Source organism: Cryptomeria japonica, chromosome 2 (assembly GCF_030272615.1).
Source record: "Cryptomeria japonica chromosome 2, Sugi_1.0, whole genome shotgun sequence".
In the NCBI taxonomy this organism is placed as follows: Eukaryota; Viridiplantae; Streptophyta; class Pinopsida; order Cupressales; family Cupressaceae; genus Cryptomeria; species Cryptomeria japonica.
Genome location: NC_081406.1, coordinates 574,310,905 through 574,335,279, shown reverse-complemented (window position 1 = coordinate 574,335,279; position 24,375 = coordinate 574,310,905). Strand labels below are relative to the sequence as shown.

Sequence of the window (24,375 nt, the reverse complement as noted above, 5' to 3'; positions counted from 1 at the left end):
CAAAATGAACTACAAACTTGTGGCTGCTAAAATCCTTGACCAGTATTAAGAGATCCCTAATAGATTGAAATCTCAATTCCCCTTTGATGAGTACTTGTAGTTACTCAAAATTAGGTATCCAAATAAGGAAGGTTTGTATGATTACATAAGAAAGTTGAGAAAAAAAGAGAGGAAGAGGCTGCTAAGGAAAAAATCAAGAATCAAAGAGAACAATCAAAACCAAAGTTACATGGCATTGCTATAGAACAGACCATTGAGTGGGGACGTAAGAGTTATGCCATGCAAGTTGAAGGTAAGGATTGTTTATTAGAAAAGGATGTTTTATTGACTTCTAACAAGTGTGTATGCTAGCAAAATATTGATGGAGGGACAAACATTATTTGTTGAATGCAAAGAGCCCAAATATGGTAAAAGATGTTTTAGTCCAAGACACACCCACCAATCTTCCAAAGGTTGAATTGCTATCATCTAAGATTTATTTTCAGAAAACCATGTTGATAGACCTATAGTTGGAAAGAATGTTTTAGGGAGACACAAGAATGGTTGTGTCAATAAAACATCTAAAGCAATAGAAGAAGGTAAGCACTATAACCATCCTTGTGATTACAACCATACGTATGAAAGGGATAGTAATAAGATAGTATTACTGTTTCATACTATATCAATTCAAGTTTTTTGTCATCATGGAAAGCACTCTAAGATTGGTGAGAGGGTCAAAGATACATCTTGTAGTAAAAGGTACTTAGATTCTTTTGCTCAAACTCAAAACTGTTTATGCATAATCGTATGGGATTTGGCTGATATTTTGACACATGACATTTGAGCTTGGAGTGGATAAGCAATAGGTTTTTGCTAGGGTGCGACTTATTAGTGGGTGATAGAGTCATCCAATTGCATTTCACTAGTAGCAGTTGATTGGGTTGTTGTCTTTTTTCCACCACATTTCAATGCTTTAACTTGCACCCCCGAAAAGTGGGCTGGACAAAAACTTGCACTTAATAAGTTTCAATAGGCAAATTATTCAACCACCAATTTTGCAAAGACAGGTAAAGTATAGTTGAAGCTTTGGTTGATCAATCAATGAGCTAATTTTACCTTTGTAATTTTCCCAAGTGGTCTGTCTAATCCAAAGTTGTTGGCAAGTTCCAACTTTATTAGTTTTGCAAATCCAAAGTCCACACTTTCCATAAAGAATACACAAATCCCTTATATGGAGTTAGGACAACTCTTGTTCTAGAAGCAGAAATAGTAAAAGTCATCGCTCTTGATAAAGACTATAAATCTGTTACATGAAGCAGACATAAAGATCCAATTCTAATTTTGAAGAGTGCAAAAATCGAGGAGATGAAGAAAGACACAACGGATGAACTAAATGTTGCCCGTGCAAAGCACCTAGTCTTCGGTTTGCAAGTTGGATTGGTTGCTCCTTTTATCCACCTAGTACCAGAAAGGGTTAGCCCACTTAACTTCATCAAGGAGGAAAAAGGAAAAAGCATTTTAATTACTCCCACAAGTACAATTCTAAATATGAAAGAGATAGTAATAGCACTGATTCACTTTACATTATGTCCTTTCAGTATTTGCCATCATGGAAAGTACTCTAAGCATGGGAAAAAATTGAGGAATACAGCTTGCGGTAAAGGACATATAGATCTTTTCACTCAAATATAGAATTGGCTATGCACAAAAGAGTGAGATCTTGGTGTTTAGGGCATTCCCGCAATTCATCTTGGTAGAGGATGCAACACTTTTCTATCATATTGGTTGTTAGCAAGGACAATCAAGAATTTGTATTCGTTGCCCAAGATTTGTTGAGTATGAAAAACATAACATCATGGCAGTGGATGAAATCATTGAGCTCAATCAATTCAAGGGATGGTTTGAAGATGCAACGCCTTTTGTAGCCAATGACAATAGTCTTGGTCTTCACTCTTGGTTAGACAGGTCTCGACCCCTTAGAGACCATCACTTTGTGGCCCTTGAGGGAAAAAGAGAACGGAGTGCAACTCCTAAATGAGTTTGGTAGCATGAAAGGGCTCACTGATGAGCTAACCCTAAGTTGTAAGAAGGCTCAAGAGACAAATGAAGTGAATGTTGCTAGGGCTAAACATACAGTCACTTTTGTAGATTTGTGAGTAGTGAAGAATACATTGGAAAGGATGAAATTAGAATATATGCATTTGAGTAAACATAGAGATAGGGTCATCAAGTTTATAGAGATGGTTATGAATGCATCTAATGAAAGGAAGGAAAGAGTTGATGAACTCATCTTTGAGCTCAAATCAACCAAGGATTCTTTAGAGAAGACCAAATGGCACCTGTGGAGGCAATAAGAACAATTCAATCTATAGCAAATTCCAAGGAGCAAGAGAATAATGCTAGGGCTAAGGAAATTAACTAGGTAATTGAAGAACTTGAAAGGCTTAAAGAGGATTTTGATTTAGAATAGTTTCTAGGAATACTAGAAGTTGCTAGGATAGAGTTGGGTTTGCAATGGTTGCTTCCTTGTGGGGAAATCACGAGGAACTGAAATTCAACTAGAAAGAGAAATAAGTAACATTTCAAGGTGTGTTGAGTAGAGTCCCAATTGTGGCTACAACAAAAAGAGGGGAGGCATATCTTTGGAGAAACCAAGTGGCTTGAACCACTCAATGCATAGAGACAACTGAAGGTTTATCCTTAAGTAAGATACTTCATTATAATAATGTTTGGTTTATCGTGGGTCTACTCAATATTGCTCTCTTGAGATCATCGCCAAATGGGATATTTGCAAAATGGGGTTTTCTTGTTGGAAAGTCACCAACTATACATGGTAGGGATAAGTGTTGGCTGCAAGAAACATGAGCCAAGGACCAATATGAATGTGGTTTCCAACCATAGATCTTCTGCTTCCAATGTTACTAACTTCATTCATTTCTGTAGCTGTAGAAGAATTTTTGGTCTTATGGTGGAGGAGATTTTGGCCATTGTTTTTGAAATTTAAAGGCATATTTCATAGCATAGAGATATAGAGAGAAAATAAACTGGACATTTTATCCTATGAACTGTCTAAAATTGGAGAGTTTAGACCAAGAATTGTCCAAATGAAAAATTCGTTTAAAATAGCAGAGTGTAGTATGTAAGATTTGCTACTAATTGATTCTTTGGTAAGTTCTGTATGAAGTTGATAAATTTAATGCTAAGTTAACGCTAAAACAGTTGAATGATCTCTAGTCTTGTTGTATAATGTGAGTGGATGGAAAAATGTTACTAACAACACTGGATTCCAAATTATTATTGATATCAAAAGAATGTTTAACCATAGAGACTGCACTATTATAACAAACTTTGAAACGTAGTAAGACCTCTAAACAACTACAATAAACATGTTTGCAGTCTAGTAGATAAAAAGAAAAAAACATTTTATCATTGCAAAATTTTCAAGTAGGAAATTTTAAGGATTACATCATCCAAATAAAATTCTAATCAATCGATAAAAGAGAAAACATTTCTCATAACAAGTAGAGTCAAATGGGCATGAATTATTCATTTTCAAAGATTCAAGGTGCAAAACCAAGTCACATTCAAAAGCTTAAACCAAACCTTCAAATTAAGTCAAATTACTGACTCATATAAAGTAGAAATAGAAGATAGACACAAAAAACATTTTAGGATAGATATGCATAATATCAAAATAAGCATACAAAATCACAATGACTAAGATCTTGATGTCACAAAGATTGGGAATCTTGGTGCAATATTGGGTTACATATAAACATCAAGCTGACGTTTTTCTGCAGCCAAGGGCTTTTGTACTACAACTTGAGAGAACAATAAAATGTTGTGAAGACAAAAGATGATCTACACATAACATTACTAGTAATGAGACTGTAAAAAAATGAAACTATAACATTATGAGGCCAGAGATAGCTTCAGCAGCAAAAGGGCAGCCCTACTATGCCAATCAGAAAACTTTTTCAAAAGAATCTAATGCCTCCCAAGGCCCCAATTACAACACCCAAGCAACCTGACATTAGCAAGAATGAGTTAAGAAGAAGAAAATCGTGTTTCACTTGCAAGGAACCTTGGTAGCCCGGGCATCGATGCTTAGGGAAGGGTCAAATACATTATATTGAGGTACTTTCAGATCATGACACAGAAAGTGAAGAGGCTGATTGTAATGTCCCTACTAGTTAGAGATCACTGACCTGCAAAACAGACTGTTAGAATGCAACAAATATACATATAACTAATATAATTTGCAATTAAACTTCAATTATTTAATTAACACTAATCTCAATTCTTATTTAATAAAAGGATACGAGTGCAGTACTGGGACATGTCCTCAGGCGGCTGTGAAGCTCACCTTCTTGGAACCCATCTTGGTTCCAACCCATACCAGGAAATTGAAGGTTAATTCGATTCCTGTCTTGGATGTAATTTCTTACACCCAAGCCATACCAAGGAAGACCATCATATATGATCGATTCCTTGCCTTGGATGATGCATCTCATCATCCAAGTCTACCAGAGAGGACCGACCAGATCTGTCTCTTCTTGGATGAACCTTTGTCACCCAAGCCATGCATATATGCATATAGATACTCAGTATATACTGCTTGCCAAGGATTATCATAATCCCTCCATTAGGCTAAGGGAATTTCCTCCCAATAGCCTCCATCATATAGTCACATTATTCATATTACATTTTACAATTCATTATCATTTTTCCTTCCATAATTTACTTCTACACTTAAATATTCCTTAATCCTCTTTATTGATCCTAGATATACATAAATATTCTGCATGCATACCTATATTTATTGCTACATACATATAAGTAAATATTCAGTAATATATATATTCGTAAATATGCATTGATATATATGTGTGTGTGTGGCACACACGTCCACACACAGATACACCCTATGACCCATAACACCTCTTACCTGTTTGCAGTCCGCAGCCTGCTGTTTGAAGTTCATAGACGTAGGTTGCCGTCTGCAGATTGAAGTCCGCAGTTTCCAGTTTGTAGCCCGCAGTTGCTGCTTGCAGTCCTCCCGTCTCCTTTCCTTACCTTCTTTGATTACGACTTCTGATCTTGGATGATGTATATCTATCCTTTACAAATCTGCCACAAAACTTTCTTCACAAAAATGTCTTACAACAACTCTCATGCTTATTTATACTTGTTCCATCATTGATTCACTTCAATGTTCTATATATATTCTCACTACCAAATCTGCATACATACTCCTTCCATATCTTCATTTATTCTTATTCACCAATCTGCTCGTGTTCCCTTCATATATCTGAATAAAATTTCTTTTATGCCTGCATATATATATATTCTTTATATCAGCTTCTTCTCACTTCCTTATTCTGCTGTGTATATGATATATTTCCTTTTTCACTTTATCTCTGTATATTCGTCTGTTCTAAATTCATACGATACTCTATTTTTACTCACACGTCAGAGACCACTCCCCACCCTATCGATCTTCATTTTAATTCTTATTTATATCTTATTCATTGGTCATATCCATCGGTCATCTTCTTTCATATATCTTTTTGTGTATTTTAAAATGCACCTTTTCATGAATTGTATTTGTTTAGAGAATCATTAACAAACATATTTACTTAACAAGTCGATACCAACCGATATGAACAAACAAGTCGATGCAAACAAATTTAGTTGATGCTGAGTCAATTTCTATGTGCTGATGTTGGTATGTAGTTTCCTTAATATCTTAATACTGCTGTATATGATACTGATGTTTGCTTATCAATATCGCTGCCTGAAGAGTTGCCGTCGTCTTTTTCAATATCTTTTCATCCCATTCTTCAATATCACTGTATATTATAATGAGTTACTTTAATCACTGCACATGATATAGGCAAATCTTTTATATCACTGTCTTTGATCATTTAAACGCTTCTTTCCTCTATTACACTTTATCAGGCTTTTTCTCCAATATTATCGTAATCTGAATAGTCGCTGTTCTTTCTTTGACATATTGACCATATCTGAATTGAGTCGACATTTGACTTCATTAATTTTATTTAATATCTATGTTACCCCAAGTTTCCGGGACGGGGACGGCAGGGGACGGGGGTACGCGTTTCCGGGACGGTGGTTTTTTTCTGCCAATTTTGGGGACAGCTAGGGGACGGCAAAGGGGACAGCTATATAAAAATAGTAAAAATTAAAATTTACAGGGAAATTTAAATATTCATATGAAAACATGGATAAAGCATGCACATATACATTATAGAACCTTAACATATAATAACTAGCAGAGTTCTTATGCCAAATTTGTGTTAATTGAGAGTCAAGGTCAAATTGCTTATATAATTCATTGTCAAAATTCACTGTCAATATGCAGAATTTATGGGGACGCCCCCTAGGAGTCCCCTGTCCCCGGGACGTCTCCGGGACGGGGACGCCTGAAAAAAATACTGGGGACGCGTCCCCGGGTAACATAGTTTAATATATTAATATTATTTAATAATTCATTTCTTCTTTTAATATATTAACATTATTTAATATGTTAACATTATTTTAATAATTGACTTTATCACATCTCAAGAATAAATATTAATATATATATTAATTAAATAATTTATTTAATAAATAAATAAATTTCAAATAATTATTTGTTAATCATTATATTAATCAATAGTAATACTTGCCTCATTTAGGATATATATAACGATCAAGGAGGGGACATGACACTGATTCAGGAAATGAATTTGAAAAAGTTGAGACACCGGAGGGAGGCACACTTGCTGCCCTCACAAGGGAACCACGTTACAATGCTTTTCGCATTAAAGGAATCTTTAAGGGACAGTGGGTAATCATTCTAATTGATAGTGGAGCTACCTATAATTATGTCAATAAGGAATTGGTACACCGTCTTGGGCTAAATACCACTCCAATTGAGGAGTTGACCTGAAGGTGGCTAGTGGAACTATCCTTTCTTGCACTAAAAAATAGCACATATGGAAATGACCATGGGGGAATATAATTAATGGATGATTTCTATGTGATCGATATGGAGATGGAAGTTGTTTTGGGGTGCCAATGGCTGCATTCCATCAACAAATATGAGACCAGCCATTGCAAAATGGAGATTTCCTTCCAGCATAAAGGGAAAAAGGTCGTGCTACATGTATTGACTAGCAAGGGAACCATTGAGATATCAGCCAAGAGAATGGAAAGAGTGTTTCGTAAGAAGCAAGTGGCCTGGGCAGTAGAGTGTCTCATCACCAACACAAGTGCAGATAAGTTAGGAGGAGCAGTCAATGGGCAAATACAAACTATCTTGGATAGGTATAAAAAGGTATTCCAAGATATACCTCTGGTTCTACCCACTAATAGAGGGTTTCAGCATATCATTGAATTTGAGGAAGGAGCTAAACTCGTGATGATCACTCCTTACGCCATCCAAAGGTTTATAAAGAAGAGATTGAAAAGGCTATCAAATAACTACTTGAAATGGGTCACATAAGGCCTAGTTCCAGCCTGTTTGCATCTTCCGTAGTATTGGCTAAGAAAAAGAATGGAACAATGAGGATGTGCATTGACTATCGAGTTCTTAATAAGAGGACTATTAAGAACCGCTATCCTATACCTAGAATTGATGAATTGCATGGGGCTAAGTTCTTCTCTAAGATTGATTTGCGCTCTGGTTATCACTAAATCAAGGTTTGGGATGAGGATGTACATAAGAGTGCTTTTTGGTGCCATTATGGACACCATGAATTCTTGGTAATGCCTTTTGGGTTGACAAATGCTCCAACAACTTTCCAATCATGTATGAATCAGGTATTTATCCATCAATTGAGAAAATCTGTTTTGGTCTTCTTTGATGATATTTTAGTTTATAGCAAATCTTGGGAAGAGCACTTAAAACACTTAGAAGAAGTCTTGAGAATTTTTTAACAGCAATCCTTTTATGCTAAAGCCTCCAAGTGTGAATTTGGATTGCAATAAATTTTATATTTGTGGTTTAAAATCAGCGAACAAGGAGTAAGTGTTGATGAGGGCAAAATTAAAGCAACTCAAGAATGGCCTAGACCAAGTAGTTTAACACAGCTGAGAGGGTTTGTCGGGTTATGCAGCTATTATAGGAGGTTTGTAAGTGGATTTTCACAGCTTGCTGCACCCTTAACCAATCTTACTAAGAAAGGGGCATTTATATGGACTCCATCAGCATAACAAGCCTTTGAAAAACTCGAGGTAATGAGTTCATGCCCAGTTTTAGCAATTCTTGATTTTTCTGTACCTTTGTTCTGGAATGTGATGCATCAGGAGAAGGATAGGAGATGTCCTGATACCAAATAAACACCCTATCGCATTCGAGAGAAGGAAGCTCAAGGAGACTGAGCGTAAGTTCTCAATCTATGACAAAGAATGCTGGCCATAATGCATGCTTTGACTAAATTCAGACAATATTTGGTTGGTAATAAATTTTTGGTTAAGACGGATCACAATAGTTTGAAGTATTTCCTTAACCAAAGGGATTTAAATGATAGACAACAAAAATGGGTGAGTAAAATTCAAGCTTATGATTTTGACATTGAGTATGCTAGAGGGAGCAATAATGTAGTGGCAGCCGCTTTGTCTAGGAAACCTCGCTTGCACTCTATTACTGAAATATCTGTTGATTGGAAATCATTAATCACGGCTGAGTATGTTAAGAATTCTTTCACTAATGATATATTGGAAGGCACGGTGCAGGATGACCGGTTTAAGACAGCAAATGATTTAATACTATATAAAGGTCGGGTATTCATTACACTTGAATCCAAGATGGAAGAATTTTTTTTGATTCTATAAAACATATAAACAGGTAAGGGAACATTTCTCATGGAAAGGTTAAAAAAAAGATGTGATGTAGTATGTGAGGGAGTGCAAGGAATGTCAAATTAACAAGGTAGAGCATGTGTTTCCAGCTGGCTTATTGCAGCCCCTGCCCATTCCCAATCAAAAATGGGAAAATATATCTATGGATTTTATCACTAGTTTGCAAAAGTCCAAGGAAAAGATTGCTTATATGTAGTAGTTGATAGACTTATGAAGTATGCACACTTTAATGCCATATGCTCAGATTATAAAGCACCTCAAGTGGCTGATCTGGTTTGTAAGGAGATTTTCAGACTTCATGGTTTACCTAAGACAATTGTAAGTGACGGGGACAGCAGGTTTTTAAGTCTATTTTGGCAAGAATTGTTTCGTTTGGCAGGGACAGAATTAACCCCAAGTACAAGCTATCATACCCAAACGGATGGCCAAACAGAGATAGTAAACAAATGGATTGAAGGTTAATTAAGGAACTATGTAACTGGCTAGCAATCAGCATGGATTAAATGGCTACATCTGGGTGAGTACTGCTATAACACAACTCATCACCTGTCAATTGGCATGACTCCTTTCAAAGCTCTCTATGGATATGACGCTACTTCCTTTATTGATCTGATTCTCACTGATAGTAGAGTCCCAAGAGCTAAGCATTTGGTACAGCAAAGCAAAGATATTATGGGAGTGCTCAAGGAAAATTAAGCAGCCCAAAATCAACAAAAAATATATGCTGATATGCGCCGTACTGAACGAACCTTTGAAGTAGGAGACTTGGTATTCCTACGCTTATAGACTTACTGACAGTCCTCAATCAAGGGTAATGGAGTAGAGAAGTTGAGACCTCGTTTCTATGGACCTTATACAGTGATTAAAAAGGTGGGACAGGTGGCTTATGAGCTGGAATTACCACCTAACAGCGGGATACACAACACTTTTCATGTTTCATGTCTCAAAAAGGCCCTTGGATAGAAGATCACCCCTACATTAGAGTTGCCACCCCTTGATTATGAAGGCAAGCTCATCCTTGAACCAGAGACCGTGCTCAATGTGAGGGAAAAGAGGTTAAGGAATAAAGTGATTCCCGAATACTTATTAAAATGGAAGGGGTTGCCACCAGAGGATGCCACATGGGAAAGAATAGAAATTTTTGAACATCCCAATATACAATTGCTTGAGGGCAAGCAATTCGGGGATGGGAGGATTGTCATGAGCCCGTCTTGAGGAGGGGCCGAGTTGGCCTTATAAGTGGTGTTTCACAACACCCAATATTAATTTTGCCTTTGATAAATAAATAAGTTATGGAAATTTATTATAAATGAAATTATAATTTAAATTTCCTATATCGTTTCATTTAATATTTTGTTTCTACCGACCTAAAATGGCTCCTTGTTACTATGGCACACAACCTTTATAAGGCGGGCCTTGTTACGGGGAGATGTATGCTTGGAATGAGAACTGATAGTGTGGTGCACACGAAGGTTGCAGGATGATCATCCACGTAGTCTTGGAGGTAGGACGATACCCCTACTCTCCTAATCTTTCTATGCTGAGCAAAACATGAGCCTTTTCTAATTGATTTACAATATTCTGCTTCTCGCGCAGGCTCTGGAGGAAACAAATGATCATGTGACTTGAAAGAGGGGTCTATCGCAATTCAGGAAGCGACCAACGCTTAGAGATAAAACACCCATCACCCTCGCCTTTGTTTGTGATAGGGTTTGGCGATAACTCAAGCTCAGTTCCACTAAGTGAAGGGAAGAAAGAATGCCAGAGACAAAGGACTGAACGCAATCTGGGCAGCGGGAATATTTGACACTCAACAACTGTTATTGGGTGCACACCTTGACACTTGTGCCTTCCAATGCAAGTGGAATTGTTGACCCAATACGATGGTAGGCCACTAAGTGTTCTCTGCCAGGGATCTAATCAGGTCTCAGAAATCTTCCTGAGTTCCAAGGAATGTATGGTGATAGCCTGTAAATTCTCATATAAGTCATTTTGAAGGAATCACCTAAGTTGTAAGTTCTCAGAAATCTTGCAAGAAGTCTATGTATGAACAAGGTTAAAATTTTGTCTGAACTGCATATTAAGCTGAATATATTTTGGTCTCTTCATTCAATTTGACTTTGGTATTTGGGAATTATTAAGTGTCTTTCTTGAGGTTAGTTTGCTCATAATTGTTTATAATGATGTCAAATTAGGAAAGTTAGAAAAGTTTTTCTGTATGCATAACTAGGAATCTTTCATACAGAGCCTTAATTAGAATTAAAATCAAGCAATTTAGCCAAGAATATGGACTATTTGTTTCTAGTTACTAATTCTCAACGCTATCTGATGCAGAGATTCTTGGAGTAGATTCAAATCACCAACTTGTCTTCCTTGTTCTCACTCTAACCTGCTAACCACTCAAGCCCTTCCAAAGGTACTTGGTATAGGTTCTGATAGTTAGACCTCCAAGGCCTAATGCACTTTAGCTTGCCTCCAAGGTATGCCACAAGTGCTTTACTTAGCTCTTCCCATTGAGGATTCCACCTCAATCCCTATCACACCTTCCTCATACTCCAACAACCTCTGCTAAGGATCTTTATCCACCATTTTGTTCTCTGTGTTCACGATGCATTTACATAGTGTCTTTGTTGTCTTTTAGGGGTTTGATCACCTTCTAGTCCATCGCCAAGCCTTTTCAACCTTCCTATGTCTTTACTAGGCTCCAAGTAGACCTAATACAATTAGCCCTTCTATTGAGGTTTTCAGGGCTTAGTTGCAAATCTTCCCACACAAGGCCACAAATAAATTACAGATTTGAATACCCTTTTCAGGGTTACAAACAATATTGCAAATTTGCATCTGGGTTCGCCGTACACATATGGGAACCAAAACTGTCCTATTTTCAAGGGTTTAGGCCTACCCGGGTGACTTACAAATCTGGTCTTAAAAACCTTCACTAGTCAAATCATCTTCACAAATCATTAAGGGTTCTTTAAGGGAATTCAAAGGGCTTTGCAACCATGCATCAGTTTCCCCTCTACCAATCCATATGTGCTCTTAAATCACACATCTTCTGCTGTCCTAAACTCACCAACTCCTAGTTGTGAGCCTAGGGCATCATTGCACAATCACCACAAAGGCCTGCAAAACCAAAACACCTACTCTAAACATATGTACAGACCCTAACCTAGCATTCCACTTGATTTCAACTGGTGCCATCAATGGATGCTCAGGTTAGAGCCATTTTCCCCTTAAACCCTACTTTGCAAGGGTTTTACACCTAGTCACAGAGAATGGATTAGATCTCTGCAACCAGACACAATCAAATTTGCTAATCTACCTTATTGGAAAGTAGACTCAACAATCTTTCATCCCTTGCAAGTAAATTCCTCCATCAAGGCCGTACTGGGCCGTACAACAGGGCAAAAACAAACAAAAACAGTCAAAACGGTGGGAACACAAGATTTCCCTTACAACTCAAAACTTGCTTTTGCATTCCAGAACTTCTAACCCATACAATGAAGTTGTTTTTGGCTTATATGCTCATGATTCAGTTGGTTGAACCAACTTTTCAATGCCAATCGACAAGAATGCATTTTTTTGCAAATGTTGCAAAATGTTGCTCAACAACTTTTACATCTTTTCATCCTGATAATGCAATTTTGCACTCAAGTGCATTCCAAGGCTCAAAAAGGCCCTCAATGCACTCTAGGAAACTTAAAAACAAAATATTGCACCCTATTACATAATGACCTTGTTCTAGAGTAGTACACCTGTGATCAACATCAGCATTACAACTTCCTAGGCTAATAGCATCCTGAACACAACAAAAGTTTGGACAACTCAACCATGGCTCTATTGAGTCCCAAATGGTTGGTCCATTATTACAACTTGAAAGACAACACAAAAACTTAGAACAAACCAAAATTGCTTGCTTGGAGTGATGTGTGCCGTACACCACTATCACTGTAGAAAAAGGTAGACCATCAATGTAGTTTGGACCAAATAACCAACCAATCATCACAATAACAATTTAGTTGTGCAAAAAATCAAGATAAGAAGTAGACACAAAATTAAACCATGATAAAGTAGACAAAATATGAAGTAGACACAGTGAGCTAAAATATAACCTCAGAACATAGACCATTCACCTGTCACAACAATAAAAATACTCTATTTGGATGGAAGCCTAATCAAAATAAAATAGATTTAATGTTTTTTATCGTGTTAATGTAAATTGAAAAATCCTACTGATGTGCCCATTGAAATTTTTATTTAATATTCAACTAAGATAAGTAGACACAAAATTAAACCATGTGTGACAGCATATTGACGGTATTGACAGAAATCCTAGCATCTAAATATAGATAAAATTAAACCATGATAAACTAGACACAAAATATGAAGTACAAACAGCGAGTGAAGATATATCCTGGAAGTATAGACCATTCACTTGTCATTACATTAAAATACTCTCTTTGGATGGAAGCCCAACCAAAATAAGATAGATTAATATTTTTTATCTTGTTAATTTAAATTGAAAGATCCTTGTGATGTAGACATTGAAATTTTTATTTAACAAATTATCATTTATTTGCATGCATTGGTTGAATTTTGTGTAAATACTATTTCTATGGTGTCAACTTATAGAATGTATTCATAGCATTGTTACAGCAAAAAAATGTCTACCTTTGACTCAAATGCACTGCTTCCTAACTCCCTACAAACTTGCAACTAGTTGTGCCTTCTATGCATGTCCCGACGAGCTCTAGTTTGTAGTTGTGGCCTAAAAATATTGCACTATTCATAAAATATTTCAGGGTTTCACAAGTTGGTGGGAGATTTATTAAGGTTTCAGATGCAATTTAAATGTGATTTAGATGCAAAAAATTGGTGAATATTGCAGTAAACGTTTTTTCAAGAAGTTGGGATTTTTTGGAGTAAAAAATTGTTTGTGGAAAAGAATCACAAAAAATCGGGTATAATCAAGATTTTTTTTGGAGATTTTTGCTTCTTTGCTATTAACCAACAAGCTTCAATTCAAAAAATATATGTAAATGGAGTTAACAAAAGAACACACCTGATTTATCACTGGAAATGACTGGCTGTAGAACTTGAGAGTCATCTTCAAGTTTACTAGCACACATATGGTCTCCATAATTGTGAGAATGTAGTAGAGATTTACTCAATAATGACAACTACAGATCAAAGAGCTACTCCATTTTCTTGAGTGATGGAAGTGGTTGGGCTCCCAGCAAGAACGCTGTATCTGTACTTGGGCATTCTGCATAAGATGAGTGTAGATACGAAACTCAGAGATGCCACGATGCCAAATCTTATTCTCCAACTCACATTCCCTTGTACATACACTATCACTGTATTTGACATGAGAATGGCTGACATGAGGCAAAAGAAATGCCAGTTAAAGAAGATCTGTTGCTTGCTTTCATCTGAATGTTGGTAATCAAAATGATCTGTAAATTATTGCAGAGATGGCTTTATTGTACCATCCTCATCTTCTCTCTCCTCTGCCTACAACCTCCCTTTTTTCTCCATTGTAGAGTTGCACCTGTAGTGGCTCATTAAGGCACCTATGGAAGGATGGCAAAGAATCAAGAGCTGTGGCACCCTGCCCCAGCCCCTTATGAAATTCCTCCATTTGTTCTGTTTTAAGGATGCTCACACTCTCTTGTCAAGTCCCTTTTATGAAATGATGGATTACCATATTTTGTGCCAGGGCGCCCATACCTGCCCTCTTCAACCTTGGTAACTGTTTAATTTATTTTATTTGTTTTCTTTCCTTTTTCCACTTCCATCCACCATGAAAGTAATCTGCTGTGGGGGTTGGGATGTACAGATTGATGGAAACATATGATTCTTTCTACAAATGCCTAGTTATAAGAACTCCAATTTCTTAGTTTCTTTGGCTGTTAGTGTGGCCTCTAACCTTTCAGAATTAGGGCATGCAGACCCTTTTGGGGCCTCATCATCACCCTCATCATCACCCTCATCATCTCCTATCCAAATGTTTATCTCACTAAGTTGAAGAAAGAGCTCATTGGCATAAATGCATCAGGCCATCAACTTGTTGGTTTTCTCCTTTGCCTCCTTTTTCAGTTTTCCAAGGTGCACTCCTCCCATGTTCGCTTTGGTGTAGTAGTGTCTCAGTCGCCTTGATTAAAAAGAGTTGATGCCGCCTGCAAAAATGGATGAGCAATATTTCTAGGGCTTGAGTGTGGAGTTGGTCTACCACTTACACCAGCAACAGCCCTTTGAAGTTGCACAAGAAAAGAAGGGCTGGATTGATTCTCTGTCAATTCATGAGCTCTTTTTGCTTCCTTGTGCTCCCTAGCAAAACCTGAAATTTTGACTTTAGGCAAGTCTCTTTTGTTCCCTGGATTTGGAATCAAGAAAACTCTAATCCTGCAGTCTTACATTCCATGCAAGTGGCCTTTAATCCTGGTGTACAATCCATTGTATGGGTGATTACTCTCCCTGCAAATCCATTTATATGACTCACCTCCTGTTATATTTGAAAAATCAGAAACATGTGTCCAAGGTGGAGACCATGGATCATATTCAAATTCACTATCATTATTCTTCTACCACCCTGTCCACAATTGCCTTGACACCATTTTCTGATTTACTGGAAATAAGCAACCTGCAAAACTGTATTTTGTCCCTAAATTTCCGCAAATCTTAACAGACACCCTATTTTAACTTGTTCTCAAAGGCTGAAAAATGGTTGGAAGACACCCTATAACATCTGTGGTAGTTCTGCAACCTGCAAAACAGGTCCTCCTAAAATTGCATAATGAAATAAGAAAACAAGCATGCCAATGGTAAACAGAAGTTAGGTTCTGTTTTGTTTTGTTAAGCTGGGGGTGGATGAGGATGAATAGGATGGTTAACGTTGTGATTAGGTTAGGCAACTAGATTCGCTTTCAAGTCATAAATTGGATCAGCTGTTTCTGCATGTATTTTTAACAGCTACAGCTTAGACATGTATCCGGATCTGCTATGACAGATTGTGGTGTGTGAAAACTTATTGGGGGTCTGTATGCTTCTGTTTTGGACAAGCCAAAAACACAATAAAGCCACTTGCTGGGGCATTTCATAATGAAGGCCTGGTAAACTACAAAGCTTGTTAGACTGTTGCAGGTTTAATGTAGTACATTCGAAATTAGGAAGATATAGGAACCTAAGATTGATGCTAGAATACCAAAGAGTGCCAAGTTTTCTCTTTTGCTTCTAGAAAAAGAAAGCATGACCTAGTTCATGCTTGGGGGCGCACAGCTGCTTCCAAAACTACCATTCCCCCAAATATATTCAAAGTCTTCGTGTCTCTGGGTGACTCTAAATGTGTGTAAGCACTGCTAATTGATTATTGTGCTAAAAGGCCTGTTGATTGCACACCATTTGATCTTAATCTGTGAAGATGTCCTTTAACACAAAGTTATATATTTTCTTCAAAATCAGGGATATTTGGTTTTACACTAACATTTAAGATTGTCTTAAAAGTTTAGGTTCTCACATGTACTGTGATGACTGTAAATAATATTTGGTAGATAGGTTCCACAAATGACTGCGCTAAGAGATATCAAATTTTTTTTGTGGGGAGAGACCCTAATATTAATTTGTAATATATATGCATTGAAATTCAAATCTTGACATTCAGTTTTTTAATTTTTTATTGTCATTTTTTTTAATCCAGTGTTTTATTGCTCGGTTGTTTAAGATGAATAGAATTTATTGTATGTTGGCTTTTAAATCACTAAGAGTTGCATTTATTTTACCATACTTTATTCATTGTAATTCAGGCAAATATCAGGAGTTAAAATGAAGAGAGAATACCGGGAATTCATCATTGGCAATAGGGGATGACGCATAAATCTGGATATAATAGATGTATAATCTATGAAATTTCTTGTAGACTAGTTAAGATCATTATTTTTTGGAATCTGTCAGAAGATGACACAAGATTTCAGTTCCTGTAGGGAGAATCCCATCTTCAACATGTAACATGTCCCCAAGGTTACTATTGATAGTGATGCAAGAGTGAATTCAAAATCTGTGATTTTTTCTTTTTAATATAAGGTGATTTTCACCACATTTCAGAATCATGATTGCTAAGATGAACCAATAAATCCTAAATGTGCTATATAAAAAATTTCTTAAGGTGAGATATCGGTTAATATTGGATAGTTTGCATAGGAGTTTCACAATGCAAAATACTGCATAATAAACATCATTATTTACTGAGATCTTTGATAACAAGCAAGGTTATGGATTTGCTAATATGGTGCTTTCAAGTCTTGACAAAGGGGAATGAATGTTCAATAACACTCTTTCTTAGTTTAACCAGTCGAAACTTCTGGAAACAATTGCTACAGCAATGTCCTTCAAAATTTATCCAGATTCACAAACCAGCAGGCTGAATAAATTTTAATTTTATTGTTAAAAATTGGGCAATTGACACTGTTGAAATTATAGCCAGGAAATTGCAGTCTTGAATTAATCACTACCATATATACATGGAAACCAAATATCATAAATTGGGAATAAAAAAATTACAAACAGGTTTTGACCTCCTTTCTCAATTTTGCTTTTGCAGAGTATAGTGCTTTCTGTCCTGTTTGACTATTCTGTTCATGTAATATCATGTGATTTAAAAATAGTTGCTAACAGTGAATGTTACCATTTCTAGTCTATTCAGTTGCTTCCATTTTTAACATTTTGTCCCAGATTTGATAGGCTACAAACACCCACTGGTGTTTCTATCTCATGTATTTCTTGATGACATTTGCTCTTTCTTTTGCTAACCTTAAAAAAAAAATTATTACCAAGTTGCGTACACACATTAATACATGTTCATTGTTTAGTCCTTCAATCTATTGTAAAATCATTTAAATTTTGTAGCATTTATTAAGAGTAAAGATGATGTCAATCTAAAGCTTCACATTCCTAGCAGTTATATGTTTTTAGGACTTTTTTTTAGGGTTAACTAAACAAAATATTATTCATTGTATTTTTGAAACATACAATGGATGGAAGGGTCTACTCAAAATTCTAATGGTACTAAGAGATAAAAGTGTAGATTGTTTATCATTTTGTTTCAGTAACGAGGCAATACATTTTTTTTGAGCTTAGTAAGATGTCATGTTCCCAGGTTATAAAAGTTTCCAGATTTTAGTAGTGGGCCTTGTTAGTTGTGATGAGGTTGTTCTAACCTAATTGAGCTATAAATGGTCATTGGTATGGATCATTTTTGGCCAAAGCATTTGGGAGATTAGCCCCTTTGACTTGGTACAACTTCCAAATTCTAAGATAAGTAATTGTGGACTGTGGCTATAACTTTGTTTATTTTTGGTTCATTTCAGGCATATATGTTGGATGTTATTTCTTGCTAAACTAATCACTTTGTTAGTCTTGTGTCTTAGGTATTTTCTAAAAGTTTAGAAGAAGGTTCCTTTCATGCTACACTAATCACTTCTTATAATTGGCACTTTATTTGGTTCTTCACTATTTTTTTGTATTTGACCTACAAGTAAAAAATGGTGTAAAGAAAATCCGATAAAATAGAATGTTAAAGGGAATTATATCTTAGTTAGTCCCTTTGTGGACTTCCAATCATTGATTCATAGGGAAAAAAAACACTAGTAAACATATTGAAATGAGTTTATACTAAAAAATTAAACTAAAAATCGGTACAAATAGAAGATTATGTGGCAATGTGTAAATGACAAGGGGAAAAACACACTAAAGGAAAGGTTAGGAGAGAGAGAAAACTGTGTAAATAGAAACTTGACTCAAAAACTTATTATGAGTTGGAAAGGTATATGAAATTAAATGAGGAACACATAAATTAGGGAAAAAATAGTGTGGGTTGACAAAGTGTTTGAAGGGAAACACTAGATTAATTTTTTAGGCATTTTAAAGGAGAGATGAAGATGGGAAGGCTAATAGACGATGGATGACAAGTCAAACACAAATAAATGAGATTGATGTAAGGGAAACAAATAGGGATTTCACAAATAGTTTACATATTTTAGTGAAAAATGAAGGCAAACACCTAATGCAGGACTTGATATGCTTAAGAGGAAACAAAGAGAGGATGAGGAATGGAAATGACAAGGGAATGAAAATAAAAGAAGACAAATCTCAAACCCTGATGAAAGGGATTAATGCAAAAGGGAAATTATAAGGGTTTAACAAATGAGTAAAGGATTCTATAAGAAAAGTGAAGGCAAAACCTAAGGGAGGGTTCTCTATGGCTTGAGAGAATGAAAGGAAGGGATGGATGGAGGGATGAAAAATACAAAAAAATGGAAGTGGAAATGGATGAAGAATAACTAAGGGAGATGTTAGGAAGGGTACGTGTAGATTAGAGGGAAAACATAGGTTATTTATAAGTAAAACCAAATGAAAACCTATTCAAGTTAATGAAAAATCATAAAAACTATTACCAAAATGAAGATATCACTTGATAATTTTCTATAGGGCTCCTAGAAATTGTTGCTTTGATATAAAAATTAATTCATCGTAAAAATATGGCAAACACTAGTAGTGCCTTGCTCTTTCAAAATAACTTGCTCAATGAATGCCTAAAAGTGAAAACTTAAAATCTACTATGTAAAAATGAGACAAGGAACCACATTTTATGGAAAATTTGGAAAGAATTTATGTACAAAGACTAGCTTGACATAAACAATCTCATTAAATAGTAGTGCTAATTTTTTTTTGGATTTGAATTGTGAAAATGTATAGGCCTACTAGTAGACACCCAATATTGAAGATCAATCCTTGATCCCAAGAGGTTCAATTTTATATGACAAATCAAAGGGTAAATAAAGCTATTTAAATGTGATAGTTATGCTTTGAGATAGTCTCTGGGTTATATGATTTAAAGGCTAATAATAGATTATTTTGTATTAGAGGTACATGAAAAGATCTAATTAATTGATTTACAAAAGGTCAAGCAATGGTTATAAGGAAGGGGTAAGGAGAACATGAAAGGGGGAAAACACTTTGGGGAAGGAAAATAAACACGAGGAAAATATAAAATTAAAAGGAAACATATATGAAATGGGTTGAGATGATAAGGGAGAACTATGACAAGATAGGAAAATAACAAGGGTTAATAACAATGAATAATTTCAAAAATAATATGGTGTTCTTGCTTATTGGCGATTCAAACTTGCAACTTGCTACAATGGCTCTTAGACATGTCTCTATGGAAGTTTCTAACTCATGGCTTGCTACAAAGGATCTTAGCAATAGTGTTGTCTTTGGTAAGTTGGTTGTGGTTTCATGATGCCTTTTCCCCTCCAAGATGTGCTTGCCTTGTTTATCTCGGGGCTAGGGTTTCCTTTGTTGCTATTAATGGCACTGCTAATGTTGCTCCCAATGGTGTAGCTGCTAAATTTAGACAATCAGATGTTAATCTAATTAATTAAATTATAATCAGACTGAGAATAAGTAGAAATAACAATAAAACACACGACACAAGACACAAATACCTTGGGAAAACCTCCCTCTTGGAGGAAAAACCCAGCATCAAAGATTCAGATTAGTTCCTTTATTTATAAGCAGATTACATGAACAATTTATATCAGATTATTTATCTAATTGTAGTGCCAATCTAGGGCAAATTCAAACCAAGTATATGCAGCTATAGTATATCTTTAGAGAGAGCAGAATATCGACATCACTTGGAGAAGGAGATCGCTGAAGTATAGGACACCACTTTGCCCAGCAAGCTGTCCAATGGATTCACTCAATGATCAAATAGACTTGCAGCAGTATGAAGACTTAGATCACTTTCTTTCCTTCCAAGTTCACTGACTAAATTAGCATAAGGCTAACGACTCTTGATGAAGATGATATTGTGTTTGAAGTGTGAAATGAGTCTTGTTTATATACAAGATTCATGTTCAAGTTTTCCCAAGTCGGCTTTAACAAAATTGCCGCCATTGAACATATTTTAAGTTTGCTCTTTTTGGCGCCCAATTTGGGGCCTACATAAATTGCAAGTTATACCACATTTTATTTTGGGCCCAACCCCATTAGACATGTAATCACTTAACCTTATTACAATATGGTTAATATTTTAATTGCCACTAGGTATCATTAAAATATAATCCGAACTTAGCTATCCATTTTCAACAGTAGCTACGCCATCTGGTGGTTGAAGGTTTGCTAATTTTGCTAGTGTTGGTGCTAGTGTTGTTGCTCACCCTTTGAAGGAGGTTTTGTTCCATCCTTTGTGTTAAATCTTCCCTAGTGGTGGTTTATGGGTAGGATGAGGTGGAAAATGAGGATTTCTACCAAAATAGGGGTTTGGTGTACAAATTCTCCAACCTTTGGATTTCTCTTCCCGACTTGCACAATTTGGTGCTGGATTCCTACAGGCCCCTCATGGCTGGTAAGATTGAGGTCTTCCCCTACGCTAAAGGTTTTTTATTGCCTCCTTTGCCTCTTTTGAGGAAAATAACTTAGTGTTGGAGAAACTTTGGGCTTGGGAGAACACTCCCTATCAGCCAAACCTTGACAACTTCCTATAACTTCCTTACTGAACCACTCAATGTGCATTCAGTGTGGGTTAGAATTCTGAATCTTCCCTTCCTATTCTGGGAGTATTCTTGTTATGAGGCCATTAGCAACTCTATTGGTCGCTGATTGAAGGTCGATGATTCCACTTCCTACATGGGACACTCTACTTTTACTCACATTTTGGTGGATATTGACTTCTCCAAACCTCTTCATACGCATGTGGTTCTGATGGTTGGGGATACACCTCAGACTCAACCACTTGTTTATGAGGGTCTCCCTTTGCGATATCATCATTGCTTCTCAATTGGTCACTTGACTACATATTGTTCAATCTCACATTGTGAAGGCAACACTACATGGCAGAGAAACGCTAATGGAGATTAATTCTATCCATCCTCTTGATTCTCTTTTAGATGACTTCTCTCAAGATAATGATGCACCCTTACCTTCTGGTGTGGCCTTATTGTGCTTGACGAACCCTATTGGGGAACATCCTGCTTTGTGCTCACAACTTGATTTGCTCATAGCTTTGTTGGGTGAATATATTGTCACTTGCGTACCAATGACAAAATATATAATTCACACATTCCCAATTCCTTAGACTACAAGCAATAGCAGCAATACAAAGCATACTACTAATCACTTAACATCAAAAAATTTCCCAAATATGTAAACAACACAAAGTCTATTTCCACAATTAGAAAGCTTTTTCATAAACTTTCACAATTTTCACCACAAGATTCAAGAGCGTAAGGAATGATTATGAGAATTAAACATAAGAAAAATCCCAATCACAATCACAATCTTCTATTCAACACAAAGTTTGAAAATAAGTTGATTGCTATCTTTATTTCCTTGAATCAAATTTTACAACAAAAAAGCACAAAGTCTTAGTTGGCACAAAATTTCGGCAAAGTTTTGCTAAGCATATCAAAGATAAAATATATACAAATGAGGGTCCTCCTTATATAGGAAAAGAGTGGAGAAAACTGTGGGCACCGTTGACTAATTCAATTGCACAGTCCCACTTGACTACAACTACAATAGAAAGAAAATATGCGGCTACGAGAAAACTTGCAACATCTAACAATGCAACTACATGAAAAGAAAGTGTCAAAAAGGGACACTTTATTCATTTTTCTCGTTCTCATTGGATCTTTTGGAATTCCTCGAATTTGACCAAAACATCTTCCATCTCGGCTTTGTCCGACGTTGTGGTAGAATTGGTGATGACGCGAACACGGGAAACTGCATCTTTAGCCTTTATGTATTTATTTTTTCTATCTTTCAACATTGATGAAAGAACTTCAAAACTGACTTGTATTTCTAGCAATTTATCAAATGCATTCAATGTGAAATCCTATTCTGTACAGTGATTTATTATGGAAAGAAATTCTTGTACGATGGTGTCATTGGTCACAAGGTTTTTATTATCATGATACAAATAACAAGGAATATCAGCTATCCTTGTTGAAATAAGATCAATCTCATCATCACCTTCCTTCTTTTCTCGATCTAGCTCCATAATCATTGACCTTATTGTTTCTTTCTTATGAGACAATAATGACAAAATCTGGATATATTTCTTTCTTGTTGGAATTACCTTATTCTCCACAAGGACGTTAATTCTAAAATCCTCCATTTTACCCCAAAAAGTTACACTTTTTTCAATATCTTCAACCTCTTGAGATAAGGAAGTTTTAACACCTTGCATTTGACTTTGAATAATTTCAAAATCAGTCAACAACTTAATTGTTGAATCTAGAAGATGAGAACCTTCTGATTTCAATCGAGCAATCCACTCATCCACTACTTGGTCCTTGATGCCCACCTGTTCCACCTTCTTGAGAGCCTTAGTATCCATTGAGGAAACAATTATCTTGATTTCCTGGGAAGATTGTGTGACCTTTAGAAGCACACTGGTCAATTGCTCACATTTCTGCTTTAATTCATTCTTTTCATCTCTTTCTTGATCAAATCTCCGCATCAGAGAATTGAAAGCAGTTTGAGAGTCTAACTTGACACTCTCATGTGTCTCCACTCCAAGTTCTACAATCTACATAGTATAATCTCTAGGTTGAATATTATCCTTATTCTTGTCTAAAGATGGCACCATAAGCTCAACATACTTCCTTTTGGTAGTAGGATCCACTAGTACCCGAGAAACAGTCTTTGGCTTTTTAGTACTTTTCTTTCAAAAATTTCACAATTTTCACCAAAAGATTCAAGAACATAAGAAATGATTATGAAAATTAAACATAAGAAAAATCCCAATCCCAATCACAATCTTCTATTCAACACAAAGTTTGGAAATAAGCTGATGTTAAGTGATTAGTAGGCTTTCTATTGTTGCTATTGCTTGTAGTTTAAGGAATTGGGAATTTATACTTGAAGACTTTGAGCTGCAAGTTAAATTTCTTATCAATTGTAATCTTTAGCTTAGTTAGAATTACATTCAAGAAAGACTTTGTGCTTCTCAATTGTAAGCTTTTGGTGTAATTTGTTGGAGTAGTTTTGTTCATTTCTTTAAGTATCGTACGTGATAGGGAATTGTAACAAGTGGAGGGAAAATACATAAACTTTGAAAAAACAAGAGTTATGCTTGAAACTCACTCACAAATTTTAGTTTCTGGTTAATTAGAGAAAAATTTTCAAAGGGAACCTCCCCTTGCTGAGAGGAGAGATTAATTTCTCAACATAGCTGTGTGTGAATTATATATTTTGTCATTGGTACGCTAGTGACAAAATATTCACCCAACAAGCTTTAGCTTAACTATAGATTTCTCATGAGGTGGATGATTGCCTTTTACCTCAACATCCTATTGCTCCCTATTCGTGTGTCCATAGGCTCTTTTTGAGGTTTCTCCTCTTTTTCCCCCTAATATTGAGAATTTGGATGATAATATTACTTTGGTTGTTGTTTGTAGAACAAGGAATGGTCTCTCTTCTTCCTCTTACCAAACTCACACTTGAGTTGTGGGTAAAAGCTTAACT

The 24,375-nt window shown here is 36.0% G+C and overlaps 1 protein-coding gene across 3 annotated transcripts in view; it reads left to right on the top strand.

Annotated features, from left to right (window-relative positions):
• The window catches only part of LOC131050866 (thioredoxin reductase NTRC), a 131,084-nt gene extending 114,132 nt beyond the window's left edge, over positions 1-16,952 (top strand). For all 3 annotated transcript variants that reach the window (XM_057985175.2, XM_057985167.2, XM_057985160.2), the window contains one exon: positions 16,650-16,952. In XM_057985175.2, the coding sequence (XP_057841158.2) occupies positions 16,650-16,667 (18 nt within the window). In that variant the 3' untranslated portion in view covers positions 16,668-16,952. The remainder of the gene's footprint in view (positions 1-16,649) is intronic.
• Positions 16,953-24,375: the final 7,423 nt, after the last annotated feature.